Source organism: Bubalus bubalis, chromosome 4 (assembly GCF_019923935.1).
Source record: "Bubalus bubalis isolate 160015118507 breed Murrah chromosome 4, NDDB_SH_1, whole genome shotgun sequence".
Classification (NCBI taxonomy): domain Eukaryota; kingdom Metazoa; phylum Chordata; class Mammalia; order Artiodactyla; family Bovidae; genus Bubalus; species Bubalus bubalis.
In genome coordinates, this window is record NC_059160.1 from 132,352,455 (window position 1) to 132,370,638 (window position 18,184).

The 18,184-nt window shown below is 50.9% G+C and overlaps 2 protein-coding genes across 10 annotated transcripts in view; both read right to left on the reverse strand.

The window, feature by feature from the left end:
• Window positions 1-151: 151 nt before the first annotated feature.
• On the reverse strand, window positions 152-9,705 carry LOC112584672 (ral guanine nucleotide dissociation stimulator-like). 5 transcript variants are annotated; one of them, XM_044942070.2, is made up of 9 exons: window positions 9,590-9,705; window positions 4,911-5,031; window positions 4,457-4,547; window positions 3,934-4,044; window positions 3,112-3,305; window positions 2,431-2,490; window positions 1,306-1,499; window positions 887-1,029; window positions 152-629 (listed from the first exon to the last, which is right to left on the reverse strand). In XM_044942070.2, the coding sequence occupies exons 2-9, from the start codon at window positions 5,015-5,017 to the stop codon at window positions 435-437; spliced, it is 1,095 nt and encodes a 364-aa protein (XP_044798005.1). In that variant the 5' UTR covers window positions 5,018-5,031; window positions 9,590-9,705; the 3' UTR covers window positions 152-434. The 5 variants fall into 5 exon arrangements, with proteins under 5 accessions (XP_044798005.1, XP_044798004.1, XP_044798006.1 ...); XM_044942069.2 differs by having other exon boundaries at window positions 887-1,035; XM_044942071.2 differs by lacking the exon at window positions 9,590-9,705 and having other exon boundaries at window positions 887-1,035; window positions 4,457-4,660.
• Window positions 9,706-13,373: 3,668 nt separating this feature from the next.
• Window positions 13,374-18,184, reverse strand: part of LOC123333412 (ral guanine nucleotide dissociation stimulator-like) — a 6,980-nt gene continuing 2,169 nt past the window's right edge. The window contains exons 2-9 of one of the 5 annotated variants that reach the window (XM_044942076.1): window positions 17,943-18,063; window positions 17,489-17,579; window positions 16,966-17,076; window positions 16,144-16,337; window positions 15,463-15,522; window positions 14,338-14,531; window positions 13,919-14,061; window positions 13,374-13,661 (exon numbers count right to left, since the gene is read on the reverse strand). In XM_044942076.1, the coding sequence (XP_044798011.1) occupies window positions 13,467-13,661; window positions 13,919-14,061; window positions 14,338-14,531; window positions 15,463-15,522; window positions 16,144-16,337; window positions 16,966-17,076; window positions 17,489-17,579; window positions 17,943-18,049 (1,095 nt within the window). In that variant the 5' untranslated portion in view covers window positions 18,050-18,063 and the 3' untranslated portion in view covers window positions 13,374-13,466. Of the gene's footprint in view, window positions 14,068-14,337; window positions 14,532-15,462; window positions 15,523-16,143; window positions 16,338-16,965; window positions 17,077-17,488; window positions 17,693-17,942; window positions 18,064-18,184 lie in introns of those variants that run through there. The other 4 variants (XM_044942075.1, XM_044942077.1, XM_044942079.1 and 1 more) reach the window with 4 other exon arrangements.

Sequence of the window (18,184 nt, forward strand, 5' to 3'; positions counted from 1 at the left end):
AAAGCATCAATTCTTTGGACTCAGCTTTCTTTACAGTCCAACTCTCACATCCATACATGACCACTGGAAAAACCATAGTCTTGACTAGATGGACATTTTTTCGCAAAGTAATATCTCTGCTTTGTAATATTCTATCTAAGTTGGTCATAACTTTCCTTCCGAGGAGTAAGCGTCTTTTTATTTCATGGCTGCAATCACACACTGCAGTGATTTTGGAGCCCAAAATAAGAGTTGGTGTCAAATAGGATGCAGATGCTCTAAAACAGACAATCGACGGGGTCATGTAACGTAGTGAACGTTCTCCAAGCCGCTCACACGTACAATTGAAAAAGTCATAGAATTCCATTTCTATCTAAGTTTACTTTATCTCATAGAAAAAATGTTTGTACATGTAATAAAAAAAAAAAAAAAACACATATTAAGAGAGGGAATTATCAGGGTGGAGACACAGGCTCCAGGCCTGGTGCTGGCACGGGGGCAGCACACCATCTGCCGGGCAAGGCAAGGCTCGCTGACGGTCTGAGACCAGTTCCAGGGATGTTAGGGGAGGAACTGGCTCCAGCACCTGAGCTGCTACACAAGCTGGGTCTGCTGGGGTCTCTGGAAGCACAGCTGGATAACACCGGAGCCACAGCTGATTGCAAAGCACCAAGAGGCTCCAGAGCCCAGGCAGTGCCCTGGCCAAGGTTGGCTTAAGACTGGGGACTGAGGCTGTGGAAGTAGCGCTGGCACAGGATTTTCCGGGTGATTCAGGCTCTGAAGGGAGAAGAGAGCTGTTTCTTGCACGTTCTCTGGATCTACAACTGGAGCCTGGAGGTACTTTTCCTCGCCACTCAGCTTAAGTGAGAGCCAGGGCATGAGCATGCTGTGGCTCCGGGTTTGGAGCTGGCATGTTTACTTGATGCAGACCTTGAACTTGAATGGGAGCTGGGCTTTGAGCTTGCTCTGACTGTGGAGCTGTGGCAGGTATTAGGGGTGCTGTTGGCGCGAGATCTGATGATGTTTCCGGAGCTTCTTCTCCAGCGGGTGCTGGGTCTCCCAGAAGAGAAAACACTGTCAGTAAGACTGCTTGTCCATGGATCCCCAAAACAGGAACATACTTGCTACTTAGCCCTGAAATCACTATCCAAGATGCCACCTACCCTAAGGAAGCCCTCCCAGGCTGCAGTCCAGGGGAATAGTGATCTGAGCCTCCTCAATGCTCCTGGCCTACTTCCAGCCTCAGGAGGCTCTGATCTGTGTGGCCCAGCCCCCTCCCTTCCTTATTCGTCCCCATCCTCCTCACCCACCCCGAGTCCTCCTCACCATGACCCTCGGCCTCAGTGGGCTCCAGGGTCTCCAGCAGCGTCAGGAGATGGCGGGCTCGCTGCTCCAGGTCCGAGTCAGGCATGTTGAGCTCTATGTAAGCGAGGAGCATCTTCAGGCAGGGAAATTCTGGGGACTGCTGGAAATCCTCAGGGTAAAGGTGCAGCCAGGTGCCCAGGATGGAGGCCATGGCCCTGGGGGGAGTCACGTGGGCAGCAGAGTCAGAGACCTGGCCTTCCCGCAACACTGCACTCCAGGGCAAACCTGCGGAAACCTGGGCCTCTGCACCTTCTGCCCCTGCCCATCCAGAGGTCAGTTCTCCTCCACAGTCCATCTCACCTGGCAGACCAGGCAGAGGAGGCCTGGACACAGAGGAGCGGCTGCCAAGGAGCCTGCTCAAGTGACATCCCTTGATCCATGGTGTGACCATCTGTCTGCTTCCTGAGGTCTGCCTGACACGGCGCACTGTCCATCTCCCTGCCCCTCCCCCTGGTATCACCACTGCGAGGGCAGGCAGGGTGTCTACTCTGGTCACTGCATCTCTGGAACACGTCAGGGGTCCCAGGAGTATCTGTCTAAGGAGGGCACACACAGACTCTGTCATCTGCTCAGGCTTCCTGCAGGCCTCCTAACACCACACATTTACCTCCTACATCTACAGGCTGCCCTGTCTGCTAGGGACGCACCTGCGTCTCCTCCCACCAGTGACACTCCTCCTTCCCCAGCAAGGGCTCAGCTGTCCCCTGAGTGTCCCTGGGTCCACTGAGCACCAGCTGATCACCCCCGCCGAGGTTCCACCAGACAGTGAGCTGGGTGATCTCCACACTTTGTGTTCTGGGTCCCGGGATCAGGGGTAGAGGCAGGACTGGGATGGACAGGGTACGGGTGTGGACTCGCATGGGTGGACTCTGACCTCTGACCTCCCAGATGCTCCTCACAGCACCCCAGACCCCTCCACAGCTCTCTTGGCCTCCTTTCCTCTTTTCCAGGACAAGCTCCCCAGACCTTGGCCCCCAGCTATGTGGGATCCAGGATTCTGCCAGCCCTGCCCAACCAGCAACCCCATTACTCCAGGCAGTTCTCTGGGATAGGGAGTCGCTCCCTCTTGAGTCACAATCCACTCACATTTTCAGCTGGTGCAGGGGTCCACCATCCTCATCGCAGTAAGGGAGGATGCATCCGTACCTACAAGAGGCCAGGAGGCATCACATGGACAGTGCTGCAGACATGCCTGGATGTGATGGCTAATGTGAGGGGTTCCCTCCCACCCACAACCCCCACCCCGGAGAACTGAAGCCCTGGGGGGCCAGGACTGCTGTCTGCTTGATGCATTACATGATGCTTCTTCCTAGAAAAGTGCCTGCACCTTGTGCACCTTCCTCTATATTTCAAGAACAAATGAGCCCAACCAGCCCCATCTGAGTGCCTGGAGCAATATTGATCACTCCCAGGGACCCTTGTTCTCACTCACCCAGGACTGGGTACCACTTACACCTCACCTTGCAATTGGGAAAATGCTTTGGGCCCAAGTCAAAGGCACAGAGACAACAGAGACAGAGGCTTCCTTGAGGGGAGGAGGAACGTGATGTCTCAGCACAACCACAGCCATTCCAGGGGTCCAAGTTCCCAGTAAGCACTTTCCAGGATGCACCCACTTAGTCCCCCCGAGGGGCTGCTCCTCCCTTTCCCCTCAAGTGCAGAGGGAGTTAACTGGGGCTCACAGAGGTGGAGAGACGTTCCCACGACTCACAGCTGGAAGGTGACCAGGTCTCCCTGAGTACCCAGTAGGGGAGGGGTAGTGCTCACCTCGTGAAGAGAAGGTCCAGCACCTGCTGGGTGGTGCCAAAAGCCCTGTAGGTGCCCAGGAATGTGGGGAGGTAGGCGGGGTCACCGCCCAGGAAGGCAGGCACCAGGTTGCCCACCAACGTCTCCAGTCGGCGTCTCCGGACACTCCACACCCTGTAGGTCTCATTCGTGTCCCCTGTGGACACACTTTCCCCCTGGGGTGGAACACAGCAGAGACACGAGTCAGAGGCGGCACCAAAGACTCCAGGAAGGCATGTGCTGGAGCTCAGACTGAGTGCCCAAGCCTCCAGGACTCATGACAGGAGGAGGGGTAGGAGTGTCCTCCACAGAATAAAAACCCTGGCATCACCATTGAACTGGCGCCGGGCCATGGTTACGTGTGTTAGCGTCTCGGACAGTTTGTATTGGACAGTTCCCCGTCTGTAACTGCATCATCCCTGTGGTGGTGACCACAGCATCCCATTCTGGGGATGAGAACTGGGGTGAGAGGGGCTGAACCTGGGGTGAGAAGTATTAGGATTCTCAGGCCCACATGGATACCTGGGATGGAGTTAATACAGGATACACCGTAGAAACATGCAGTGAAGCTCCTTGGGGAACATGAAGTGAAATCCTATCACAATCTCCTGAGATTTCCACATGGAGGTGAACAGTGATTTTGCATCTGGACAAGTAGGGCCTGGCCCGGGAGGGCGCCTCTCAGAGATGACAGTCCCAGGTTCCTTTCGGAGCAGGACTCTAGGAGGGACCCGGAGGAGGGCCAGGGTGGCTCTGGGACCTGGAACTTTCTGGGTGTAGGATCGCCTCCCAGCTGGCACTCACCCTGTGCCCGCCCTGGGCTCTGTTGCTGGTGTGGGGCTCCGGCCCCTCATGCAGGGAGATGGAGCAGGGTGCTCCGTGGACCCGCTCCTGTCTGCAGTCCTGTGAGGAGCCCTGTGAACAAGTGCCCGGAAGCCAGGCAGAAAGTCTCAGGGCACCGGCCAGCTGTCTGTAGTACTTCTCAGACCCCTAGACATCTCCCCTCCAGACACACGCCCACCATTCTCCCTACCGACCTCCACCAAGGATGTAGACACCCGACCACCTGAGGGCCTTGGAGCCACACTGGCACAGAGAAGAGCACCTCAGGGATCCTGTTTCCCCACTGCCAGCCTGTCCTCAGGTGTGACCGTGACAGGACCACCAGGTCACCACGGGCCCACCAACCTGTTCCTGCCCAGAGGGAGAACCTCCCCTCAAGTTCCACTTCCCCCCACATGGAGATGAGGTCAGCTGGCACTGCCCAGGGAAGGCTCCCAGTGGCGGGCTGGCCCGGTGTGGCCAGCTCTAGGTTGCCTGTGGTTACCTTAGATGACCTCCTGGTAAAGGACCAGAGGCATCCGGGTTGAGTGCTGAACCGCCTGAAACATCTGAAAAACCTCTCCCTCCAGGGTTTCCTGAAGCAGAAGCCCTGGTCAGTCGAGACACAGCTGGAGAACATCCTTCTGGATGAAGTCTCTCCAGCCAAGTGAGCCCAGCTGGGTGTGGCGCTGTGCTAGGAGGTGGGTGCCTGGTTACAGGGTTCCGAGTTCTGTTAGGGTCTGCTGTCAAGGAAGTGACTTCTCCTCCGGGGACCCCTTCCTTCAATTGACAGTTGACACCCCTACACACAACCCTTGGATACTGATCGCTCATCCCTCATCCCCACAGCCCCGGGTCTCACACAGTTGCTCCACACAGCCCTCCACACAGCTCCTGGGTAGGGTGTATGCAGCTCTGAGGAGACAGACCTGGGTCCAGTCTCACCCCCCATTTCCTACCTGTTCTCCATCCTGGATGAATCCATGTGTCTCTCAAAGCCTGCCTGAGTCCCCACCTGCACATCGGGGATCATGCCCACATGGACTTTAGGGATGTGCTCAGACATCGGTGGGACAAGACCTGGAAAACGTGGGAGTCCTGTCTCAGGCAGGCAGTACCTCCAGCCCTTGTATATTCTTCTTATTACCTTCCTCATATCTGTCCCTCTTTTGTTCCCACCCCACAGTCCTTTTCATATTCACTCTGCTCGGGGGGTGTGTGTGTGTTTGTGTGTGTGTACCTGTGCTCACTCTCTAGAGGCCAGAGGAACACTGCCCCTAAATAGGGAGGGATGGTAAGAGATTCCTAGGATCTAAGGCTTTCTAATTTCTAATGGATTGAAACCTGAATAAAAGAACTGAAACCATTAAGATCCTAGAAATAAACTGAAACTATGTTTTTGTATATTAGTCTTGGCAATGAAGTTTATTTGTAATTCCAAAAGCAAACGAAGTGAAAGGAAAACACACCAAGTGAGACTACATCAAACTCAAAAGCCTCTGCATGGGGAACCATCAATAAAATGAGAAATGAAGGATGAAATGGAGAACGTATTGGCAATTCTCATGTCTAATAAGGGTTCTTATCCAAAATATGTAAGAAACGCACACAATTCTAAAGCAAAGAAGCACACAAAAATAATCTCATTGAGAAATGGGGGTAAGTTCTGATTTGTCTGAGAAGGCCTTACAAATACCTCAGAAATGAAGAGAAACAATATTTGGCAAAACTAATACAATTATGTAAAGTTTAAAAATAAAATAAAATTTAAAAAAAAAGTTAAAAAGAAAAAAAAACACAACTGAGAAAAAGAAAGATATACCCATGTTAAATCAGAGTTCCAAAACATAGCAACGAGAAATAAGAAACCCTAGGGGAAAAGTACAAAGAAATAGAGGAAAGCAATAGAATGGGAAAGACCTGAGATCCTTTCCAGATAATTAGAGACACTAAGGGAACTTTGGTGGAAAAATAGGCACAATAAGGGATGGATACGCTATGGATCTCAGAAGCAGAAAATATTAAGAGGAGGCAAAAATACACTGAGGAATTATACAAAGAAAGGCGTTAATGACATGGACAACTATGACGGGATGGTCACTCACCTAGAGCCAGACATCCTTGAGTATGAAGTCAAGTGGGTCTTAAGAAGCGTTACTACAAATAAAGCTTGTGGAGGGGATAGTTCCTTCCACTGAGTTATTTAAGATGATGCTTTGAAAGTGCTGCACTCAATATGCCAGCAAATTTGGAAAACTCAGCAGTAGCCACAGGGCTGCAAAAGTTCAGTTTTCATTCCAGTCCTGCAAAAGAATCTTCAACCTTCCGCAGAACTGTGCTCATTTCACAAGCTAGCAAGTTAATGCTCAAAAGTCTTCAAGCTAGATTCCAGAGGAACAAGCTGGATTTCAAAAAGGCAGAGGAACCAGAGATCAAACTGCCAACATCCACTGGATATAGAAAAGCAGATAATTCCAGAGAAACATCTACTTCTGCTTCATTGACTACACAGAATAAAGCCTTGACTCTGTGCATCATAACAAACTGTTGAAAATGCTTCAAGAGATTGGAGTAGCGGAAAACCTTACCTGCCTCCTGCAAAAACTGTACACAGGTCAAGAAGCAACAGTTAGAACCGGGCATGGAACAACAAACTGGGTCAAAGTTGGGAAAGGAGAACAACAAGGCTGTATATTGTCACCCTGCTTATTTAACTTCTAGCCACAGCACATCACGCGAAATGCTGGGCTGGATGAAGCACAAGCTAGAATCAAGATTGCCTGGAGAAGTATCAGGAACCTCAGATATGCAGATAACACCGCCGTTTGCACATTGTATGATCACTCACCTAGAGCAGATGGTGTGATCACTCACCTAGAGCCAGACATCTTGGGATGCGAAGTCAAGTGGGCCTTAGGAAACATCACTACGAACAAAGCTCGTGGAGGTGATGGAATTCCAGGGAAACTATCTCAAATCTCAAAAGGCGAGGCTGTGAACGTTCTGCACTAAATATGCCTGCAAGTTTGGAAAACTCAGCAGTGGCTACAGGACTGGAAAAGGTCAGTTTTGATTCCGGTCCCAAAGAAAGGCTATGCCAAGGAATGCTATAACTACTTCACAATTGCACTCATCTCACACAGTAGCAAAGTAATGCTCCATATTCTCCAAGCCAGGCTTCACAGTACATCAACTGTGAGCTTCCAGATGTTCAAGCTGGAGTTAGAAAACCCAGATGAATCAAAGATCAGATTGCCAACATCTGTTGGATCATGGAAAAAGCAAGAGGGTTCCAGAGAAACATCTACTTCTGCATTATTGACCACGCCAAAGCCTTTGACTGTGTGGATCACAAGAACATGTGGAAAATTCTTCCAGAGATGGGGATACTAGCCCACCTGACTGGCGCCTCCTGAGAAATCTGTATGCAGGTCGAGTAGCAACAGTTAGAACTGGACATGGACCAACAGACTGGTTCCAAATTGGGGAAGGAGTATGTCAAGGCTGTATATTGTCACCCTGCTTCTTTAACTTATATGCAGAGGACATCATGAGAAACGCTGGACTGGATGAAGCACAAACTGGACTAGAACTCAAGAATGTCCAGTTTGTGGGAGGGAGAAATATCAATCACCTCAGATACGCAGATAACACCATTCTTATGGCAAAAAGTGAAGGGGAACTAAAGAGCTTCTCGATGAAAGTGAAAGAGGAGAGTGAAAAAGTTGACTGAAAGCTCAACACTGAAAAAAGTTACATCATGGTATCCGCTCCCATCACTTCATGGCAAATAGATGGACAAACAGTGGGAGAGTGACAGACTTTATCTTTTTGGGCTCCAAAATGCCTGCAGGTGGTGACTGCAGCCATGAAATCAAAAGACGCTTGCTCCTTGGAAGAAAAGCTATGACAAACTTACACAGCGTCTTAAAAAGCACGTACGTCACTTTGCTGACAAAGGTCGATGTAGGCAAAGCTATGGTTTCACCAGTAGATCTGTCTGGATGTGAGAGATGGACCATAAAGAAGGTTGAGCACCAAAGAACTGTTGCTTTTTGAACTGTGGTCTTGGCGAAGACTATTGCGAGTGCATTGTGCTGCAAGGAGATCAAACCAGTCAATCCTAAAGGAAATCGACCCTGAATATCCATTGGATGGACTGATGCTGAACCAGAAGCTCCAATGCTTTGGCAGCCTGATGCCAGTAACAACTCACTGGAAAAGACCCTGATTGGGAAATATTGAGGGCAGGAGGAGAAGAGGAGTGACAGAGGATGAGATGGTTGGATGGCATCATCGACTCATTGGACAGTGGTTTCAGCAAACTCTGGCAGATAGTGAAGGACAAGGAAGCCTGGGATCCTGCAGTCCATGGGGTCAAAAAGGGTCAAACACTACTGAGCGAAGGAACAACAAGACATCTCCCCAAAGAAGACACTTAGATGTTCACCAGGCATTTGAAGAGATGTTCAATGTCGTTAATCCTCACGCACGTGAAAATAAAAACCACAATGAGATACAGAATGGCTATCATCAGAAAGAACACAGTTATGAAATCTTGACCAGGATGTAGAGTACAGGGAACCTTCGTAAACTGGTTGGAACGAAAATTGGTGTAGCCGATATGGAAGGCAGTATGGAGTTTCCTCAAATAAAACTAAAACTAACAATAAAACTACTGTCTTATTCAGCAGTTCCATTACTGAATATTTATGTTCGAAGAAAACAAATAAACCAATATGAAAAGACATGCGCATCTGAATATTCATAGCAGCATTACTTTCAATAGCCGAGGCATAAAAACAATCTACGTGTCCAGCAGTAGATGAATGGAAATATGGGTGTACAGAACATACATATATAATCTTTCTTGATTGAATTTTGATGACGTTTGCTCTCCAGAAATTTACTCACATAGCCTAACATGTTAAGCATATAGGGATGAAATGTTTCATTCTCTTTTCTATAATCCTTTTTGGGAAACCATTTATCTTATTCACAATAGGCTCATTTTAATTGGCTTGAAAGAGTCCATCTAATTTCCAGATAGAAAGACTACACTTTCATGTTCCAAAACCAAAATTTACTTGACTCCATCAAACATACTGTTTCTATTCCAATTGATTAATGTTTAATATTTCCATATTAAATCCCTCCTCCATTTCCACTGTCTAAAATTTTGTCTTCAATTCTCCGGTACAGTAAGTGTGGTGTGTAATTTAAATTTTGAAATGTAAGGAAAAATGTTCAAGTTTTACCAAAGGAAAGAAAAAAATCACAGCTGCCATAAGTGAAGGAAAAAAAAAAAAAGCACATCAGAAATGAAGTGATAGTAAGTGATGGAAACATAGGGGAATTGGGGAAATGAACACATTTTCAATAGGTTTCCCATATTTGTCTACATTTGCTTCTTTTTGTCCCCCTTCTCTACGATGGTCTTTAAAAAAATTAATGCACTTTTAATTTTTAAAAGTATGTGTTTTCTACTCTATAAGACAAAGAGTTAAAAGCAACCACATACAAAGAATATGAAAACCTTTTAAAATAAAATAGAAAAAACAGACAGAGAGTGTTACAAAAACTCGCATCGGACGAACTGCCATGCTCAATAAATCTCAAAACACATCCCCAACCTTACCGAAACCGAAGACAAAGAACGATTTAAATGACTTTCAACTGTTGCTATTATAGAAAGGTTTTTCAATGGTAGCATGCCTTACGTAGTATGCAAGTCACCTTTTTAACTAAGAGCTCGGGCCTTGATTGCATAATTGCAGTAACGTGAATCCCATGGAGGAGCCATTTACACATGTTACCCATTTACCCAAGATGGAGGTAAGGTTTCTCCCAATTAATCCAATGATCTAAGATGCTGGGGGCTGAGAAGACTCTTTTACAGACAGACTGGTGACAAACCTATGTTATATGGTAGTTACTTATCATGGACTTGTATGAAACACTTGAAAATCAAAGACTTCGCCTGATGATGGTTTGGTCAAGATGAGGAAAGGCTCGTTCTCAGCTATCACCTATTTGATATGAGGGTTTCCCATTTCCAGAGCCTGAGAATTCCTGGCACCCTTGCAGGAAGCACAACTGCCCTGGTGCACCACGGACACCCTGCATGGGGGACCAGGGGTGTGGACTTTCCAAGGCACCAGGGGCTTCAACTGTCAGCAACACCTGGGGAAATCTATGCTTCATATCCTTCACTCTGTGCTGCTTTAATCACAGCTTCATGGATGTACAGATGAGGTTTAAAAAAAAAAAAAAACCCACGTCTAAACTGTGCAGTTCAGTAAGGTCTCACACATGTATGTATCCAGAAAAGCATCAGCGGATTTAAGATTAAGACATACAGACTGCTCGCCACGTTTGCTTCATGCTCCTGGTCACCCACGCCTCCCACCCATCCCCGGGCAACCACCAATCTGCTTTCTTCAGAAATGACATTGTTCTGTATCTGGATGCTTTTCCTCAGCATGGATGTTTTGAGATTTATAAGAAACCTATGAGGTGGGCATGGCTGAGTTCCTCCACCTAGGAAGGCGGCAGCCCATCAACCAGCAGGGGGACCCCGGGGTGGGATTGCCTATGAGGATGAATGGCTTGGTAAGGAGTCAGCAGAAGAGGAAGAGGGTGAGATAGCCGCCTTTCCTACTGGGAATCAGACTGACCCACAATAGAATCACACTGGGATTCGAACATGGCTAAAGGAAGATGGGATCAGAGTCACTTTGTCAGGACTCAAGTGAGTGGGCACTAAGACATTAAATGATGCCAAGTTGGCAAACATAGAACAGGGAGAGAGGGCAGCTCCAGGTAAATTCCTCGATGGACTACAGAAGCCTTTTGCTGATTCCCTGGATTGATCCCGAAAGTGCAGAGGGAGGAATGATCTCAAGAGAGATTTCTCACTCAGTCGGATCCAGATATCTGCAGTAAGCTACTAAAAGAGGCGTATGGACCAAATTATCTTAGATAATCTATTGCAACTGCCTCAGACACTTTATTATGGCAGGGAGGAAGAGGAGAAGAGGCAGAAAAAGAGGAAGGCGGAAAAAGACATCAGGGAAGACTGCAAAGCAGGAGCTCTCAGATCCATTCTGAAACAGCCGGAGAAAAATACCCACAGGGACCCAGGCAGAAAGGAACAGCCTTGCTGTTACTGAAGAAAGCGGGGACACCTGCGAGAGTTGCTCTCAGGCATCTAAGCCGCCACTGTCTCCATGCCCAGTGTGCAGACGTCCACACTGGAGAACGCTGCTCTCTGAGGCCTAGGCTCCAGGGATCGGACTCTCATGGCAATCAGGACTGAAGGTGCCTGGGGCTCCCCACACAAGCCCCTGTGGTAATTCCACCTGAGGAACCCTGGGTCATGACAACTGTGGGGGCCAATCAGTCGATTTCCTCTTAGACCACAGGACAACTTAATTTGTATTTACTGAAGCCCTAGCCCACTCTATCCCCGATCCGCTTCCATAACGGGACTGTCTGCATGACCCAAACATTCTTATTTTAGTTGTGCTCCAAACTCCAATATCTACTATCAAGGAAAATATTACTTCTGCATTAAAACACCGTGTGAACTTTAAAGTGACAATCCCCATTTCGGAGAGATCTCCTCCCATAGGTAGCATGGGTAAAGATGGCCCTTCTAGTCTGCAGATCACATTCTATCACGTGGTCCATGTCCAAGTCATCTTGTATCACTCACAGTGCCTCAGCCGTTTTTGGGGAAATGTTCCTTATCCTTCAGGGCATGAAGTTAAGTGAGTGTGAACCATCTCCCTCACCGCAGCAAAGAGAGGCCCACAGAGCCATTGGGGGGTGCCTTCCAACTATGAGGGAGGCCTGGGGTTGCTCGTGTCACCCAGTCATAAACCACCCAGAGATGTGGAAGGCTGGGCAGACTGTGTGCAGGCTTTGAAAGCTCCTTGCTTAATCAGTCACTGTCCTTTAGGAAAATTGAGGCCCTGATAGGAGTGGGAAAATCCAGGACCCAGGGCAGGGGCAGTCTCAGGCCATCCTAGGCTAGGGCTGCACCACACACACAGGCTTGGCTTTGGGAATTAGAGAGCCAAGAACCCCAGCACATCTCCATTTACTGGGATTACATGTCTGGGGGTGTCCACACAAATATACACGACACTCACACTAACATCAGAAGAAGTGACAGTAGGGCATGGAGTCAAAGAGGAGCGGATCTGGGGTGGCGACAAATGAAAAAGAAGCAAGGTGATGATTACAGACTGGACCTTACACTGTCTTTGGAGCAGGATCAGACCATGACTCCGCTGGAGGCCTCTGCCAGTCTCTCCCAGGGGTTTGAGGCTGTGGACTCGCCTAGGACATGAGCTGCTTCATTCAGGGGCGGGCCACAGGGGCCTCCTCAGAGGGTTCTTCCCCAGAGTGAGGGACCAGGTGCCGAGAATGTGTGGCAGAGAGGACAATGGAACACAGATGAAGAAGTGGAAATGGAAACACTACAGGTACACTTCCACCACAGGTCCTCACACAGATAACTACAGAAAATTCAGTCACCGCCCACATTCCGCTCCTATATCAACAATGAAAGAAGTTAACGCAGAAAGTCACAAGCCTGTAGACAAGTGTTCAGAGCAGCACTATACACAAGAGCCCCAAAGTGAAAACAGTCCTAATGTCCATCAACAGATGAGTGACAGCCGAGTGCAATGCCTTCCCAGACTGCAGGACTCAGTTCAGTTCAGTCACTCTGTCCTGTCCAACTCTTTCCAACTCCATGAATCCCAGCACGCCAGGCCTCGCTGTCCATCACCAACTCCGGAGTTCATACTAACTCATGTGCATCGAGTTGGTGATGCCACCCAGCCATTTCATCCTCTGTCATCCCCTTCTCCTCCTGCCCCCAATCCCTCCCAGCATCAGGGTCTTTTCCAATGAGTCAACTCTTCGCATGAGGTGGCCAAAATATTGGAGCTTCAGCCTCAGCATAAGTCCTTCCAATGAACACCCAGGACTGGTCTCTTTTAGGATGGACTGGTTGGATCTCCTTGCAGTCCAAGGGACTCGCAAGAGTCTTCTCCAACACTGCAGTTCAAAAGCATCAATTCTTTGGACTCAGCTTTCTTTACAGTCCAACTCTCACATCCATACATGACCACTGGAAAAACCATAGTCTTGACTAGATGGACATTTTTTCGCAAAGTAATATCTCTGCTTTGTAATATTCTATCTAAGTTGGTCATAACTTTCCTTCCGAGGAGTAAGCGTCTTTTTATTTCATGGCTGCAATCACACACTGCAGTGATTTTGGAGCCCAAAATAAGAGTTGGTGTCAAATAGGATGCAGATGCTCTAAAACAGACAATCGACGGGGTCATGTAACGTAGTGAACGTTCTCCAAGCCGCTCACACGTACAATTGAAAAAGTCATAGAATTCCATTTCTATCTAAGTTTACTTTATCTCATAGAAAAAATGTTTGTACATGTAATAAAAAAAAAAAAAAACACATATTAAGAGAGGGAATTATCAGGGTGGAGACACAGGCTCCAGGCCTGGTGCTGGCACGGGGGCAGCACACCATCTGCCGGGCAAGGCAAGGCTCGCTGACGGTCTGAGACCAGTTCCAGGGATGTTAGGGGAGGAACTGGCTCCAGCACCTGAGCTGCTACACAAGCTGGGTCTGCTGGGGTCTCTGGAAGCACAGCTGGATAACACCGGAGCCACAGCTGATTGCAAAGCACCAAGAGGCTCCAGAGCCCAGGCAGTGCCCTGGCCAAGGTTGGCTTAAGACTGGGGACTGAGGCTGTGGAAGTAGCGCTGGCACAGGATTTTCCGGGTGATTCAGGCTCTGAAGGGAGAAGAGAGCTGTTTCTTGCACGTTCTCTGGATCTACAACTGGAGCCTGGAGGTACTTTTCCTCGCCACTCAGCTTAAGTGAGAGCCAGGGCATGAGCATGCTGTGGCTCCGGGTTTGGAGCTGGCATGTTTACTTGATGCAGACCTTGAACTTGAATGGGAGCTGGGCTTTGAGCTTGCTCTGACTGTGGAGCTGTGGCAGGTATTAGGGGTGCTGTTGGCGCGAGATCTGATGATGTTTCCGGAGCTTCTTCTCCAGCGGGTGCTGGGTCTCCCAGAAGAGAAAACACTGTCAGTAAGACTGCTTGTCCATGGATCCCCAAAACAGGAACATACTTGCTACTTAGCCCTGAAATCACTATCCAAGATGCCACCTACCCTAAGGAAGCCCTCCCAGGCTGCAGTCCAGGGGAATAGTGATCTGAGCCTCCTCAATGCTCCTGGCCTACTTCCAGCCTCAGGAGGCTCTGATCTGTGTGGCCCAGCCCCCTCCCTTCCTTATTCGTCCCCATCCTCCTCACCCACCCCGAGTCCTCCTCACCATGACCCTCGGCCTCAGTGGGCTCCAGGGTCTCCAGCAGCGTCAGGAGATGGCGGGCTCGCTGCTCCAGGTCCGAGTCAGGCATGTTGAGCTCTATGTAAGCGAGGAGCATCTTCAGGCAGGGAAATTCTGGGGACTGCTGGAAATCCTCAGGGTAAAGGTGCAGCCAGGTGCCCAGGATGGAGGCCATGGCCCTGGGGGGAGTCACGTGGGCAGCAGAGTCAGAGACCTGGCCTTCCCGCAACACTGCACTCCAGGGCAAACCTGCGGAAACCTGGGCCTCTGCACCTTCTGCCCCTGCCCATCCAGAGGTCAGTTCTCCTCCACAGTCCATCTCACCTGGCAGACCAGGCAGAGGAGGCCTGGACACAGAGGAGCGGCTGCCAAGGAGCCTGCTCAAGTGACATCCCTTGATCCATGGTGTGACCATCTGTCTGCTTCCTGAGGTCTGCCTGACACGGCGCACTGTCCATCTCCCTGCCCCTCCCCCTGGTATCACCACTGCGAGGGCAGGCAGGGTGTCTACTCTGGTCACTGCATCTCTGGAACACGTCAGGGGTCCCAGGAGTATCTGTCTAAGGAGGGCACACACAGACTCTGTCATCTGCTCAGGCTTCCTGCAGGCCTCCTAACACCACACATTTACCTCCTACATCTACAGGCTGCCCTGTCTGCTAGGGACGCACCTGCGTCTCCTCCCACCAGTGACACTCCTCCTTCCCCAGCAAGGGCTCAGCTGTCCCCTGAGTGTCCCTGGGTCCACTGAGCACCAGCTGATCACCCCCGCCGAGGTTCCACCAGACAGTGAGCTGGGTGATCTCCACACTTTGTGTTCTGGGTCCCGGGATCAGGGGTAGAGGCAGGACTGGGATGGACAGGGTACGGGTGTGGACTCGCATGGGTGGACTCTGACCTCTGACCTCCCAGATGCTCCTCACAGCACCCCAGACCCCTCCACAGCTCTCTTGGCCTCCTTTCCTCTTTTCCAGGACAAGCTCCCCAGACCTTGGCCCCCAGCTATGTGGGATCCAGGATTCTGCCAGCCCTGCCCAACCAGCAACCCCATTACTCCAGGCAGTTCTCTGGGATAGGGAGTCGCTCCCTCTTGAGTCACAATCCACTCACATTTTCAGCTGGTGCAGGGGTCCACCATCCTCATCGCAGTAAGGGAGGATGCATCCGTACCTACAAGAGGCCAGGAGGCATCACATGGACAGTGCTGCAGACATGCCTGGATGTGATGGCTAATGTGAGGGGTTCCCTCCCACCCACAACCCCCACCCCGGAGAACTGAAGCCCTGGGGGGCCAGGACTGCTGTCTGCTTGATGCATTACATGATGCTTCTTCCTAGAAAAGTGCCTGCACCTTGTGCACCTTCCTCTATATTTCAAGAACAAATGAGCCCAACCAGCCCCATCTGAGTGCCTGGAGCAATATTGATCACTCCCAGGGACCCTTGTTCTCACTCACCCAGGACTGGGTACCACTTACACCTCACCTTGCAATTGGGAAAATGCTTTGGGCCCAAGTCAAAGGCACAGAGACAACAGAGACAGAGGCTTCCTTGAGGGGAGGAGGAACGTGATGTCTCAGCACAACCACAGCCATTCCAGGGGTCCAAGTTCCCAGTAAGCACTTTCCAGGATGCACCCACTTAGTCCCCCCGAGGGGCTGCTCCTCCCTTTCCCCTCAAGTGCAGAGGGAGTTAACTGGGGCTCACAGAGGTGGAGAGACGTTCCCACGACTCACAGCTGGAAGGTGACCAGGTCTCCCTGAGTACCCAGTAGGGGAGGGGTAGTGCTCACCTCGTGAAGAGAAGGTCCAGCACCTGCTGGGTGGTGCCAAAAGCCCTGTAGGTGCCCAGGAATGTGGGGAGGTAGGCGGGGTCACCGCCCAGGAAGGCAGGCACCAGGTTGCCCACCAACGTCTCCAGTCGGCGTCTCCGGACACTCCACACCCTGTAGGTCTCATTCGTGTCCCCTGTGGACACACTTTCCCCCTGGGGTGGAACACAGCAGAGACACGAGTCAGAGGCGGCACCAAAGACTCCAGGAAGGCATGTGCTGGAGCTCAGACTGAGTGCCCAAGCCTCCAGGACTCATGACAGGAGGAGGGGTAGGAGTGTCCTCCACAGAATAAAAACCCTGGCATCACCATTGAACTGGCGCCGGGCCATGGTTACGTGTGTTAGCGTCTCGGACAGTTTGTATTGGACAGTTCCCCGTCTGTAACTGCATCATCCCTGTGGTGGTGACCACAGCATCCCATTCTGGGGATGAGAACTGGGGTGAGAGGGGCTGAACCTGGGGTGAGAAGTATTAGGATTCTCAGGCCCACATGGATACCTGGGATGGAGTTAATACAGGATACACCGTAGAAACATGCAGTGAAGCTCCTTGGGGAACATGAAGTGAAATCCTATCACAATCTCCTGAGATTTCCACATGGAGGTGAACAGTGATTTTGCATCTGGACAAGTAGGGCCTGGCCCGGGAGGGCGCCTCTCAGAGATGACAGTCCCAGGTTCCTTTCGGAGCAGGACTCTAGGAGGGACCCGGAGGAGGGCCAGGGTGGCTCTGGGACCTGGAACTTTCTGGGTGTAGGATCGCCTCCCAGCTGGCACTCACCCTGTGCCCGCCCTGGGCTCTGTTGCTGGTGTGGGGCTCCGGCCCCTCATGCAGGGAGATGGAGCAGGGTGCTCCGTGGACCCGCTCCTGTCTGCAGTCCTGTGAGGAGCCCTGTGAACAAGTGCCCGGAAGCCAGGCAGAAAGTCTCAGGGCACCGGCCAGCTGTCTGTAGTACTTCTCAGACCCCTAGACATCTCCCCTCCAGACACACGCCCACCATTCTCCCTACCGACCTCCACCAAGGATGTAGACACCCGACCACCTGAGGGCCTTGGAGCCACACTGGCACAGAGAAGAGCACCTCAGGGATCCTGTTTCCCCACTGCCAGCCTGTCCTCAGGTGTGACCGTGACAGGACCACCAGGTCACCACGGGCCCACCAACCTGTTCCTGCCCAGAGGGAGAACCTCCCCTCAAGTTCCACTTCCCCCCACATGGAGATGAGGTCAGCTGGCACTGCCCAGGGAAGGCTCCCAGTGGCGGGCTGGCCCGGTGTGGCCAGCTCTAGGTTGCCTGTGGTTACCTTAGATGACCTCCTGGTAAAGGACCAGAGGCATCCGGGTTGAGTGCTGAACCGCCTGAAACATCTGAAAAACCTCTCCCTCCAGGGTTTCCTGAAGCAGAAGCCCTGGTCAGTCGAGACACAGCTGGAGAACATCCTTCTGGATGAAGTCTCTCCAGCCAAGTGAGCCCAGCTGGGTGTGGCGCTGTGCTAGGAGGTGGGTGCCTGGTTACAGGGTTCCGAGTTCTGTTAGGGTCTGCTGTCAAGGAAGTGACTTCTCCTCCGGGGACCCCTTCCTTCAATTGACAGTTGACACCCCTACACACAACCCTTGGATACTGATCGCTCATCCCTCATCCCCACAGCCCCGGGTCTCACACAGTTGCTCCACACAGCCCTCCACACAGCTCCTGGGTAGGGTGTATGCAGCTCTGAGGAGACAGACCTGGGTCCAGTCTCACCCCCCATTTCCTACCTGTTCTCCATCCTGGATGAATCCATGTGTCTCTCAAAGCCTGCCTGAGTCCCCACCTGCACATCGGGGATCATGCCCACATGGACTTTAGGGATGTGCTCAGACATCGGTGGGACAAGACCTGGAAAACGTGGGAGTCCTGTCTCAGGCAGGCAGTACCTCCAGCCCTTGTATATTCTTCTTATTACCTTCCTCATATCTGTCCCTCTTTTGTTCCCACCCCACAGTCCTTTTCATATTCA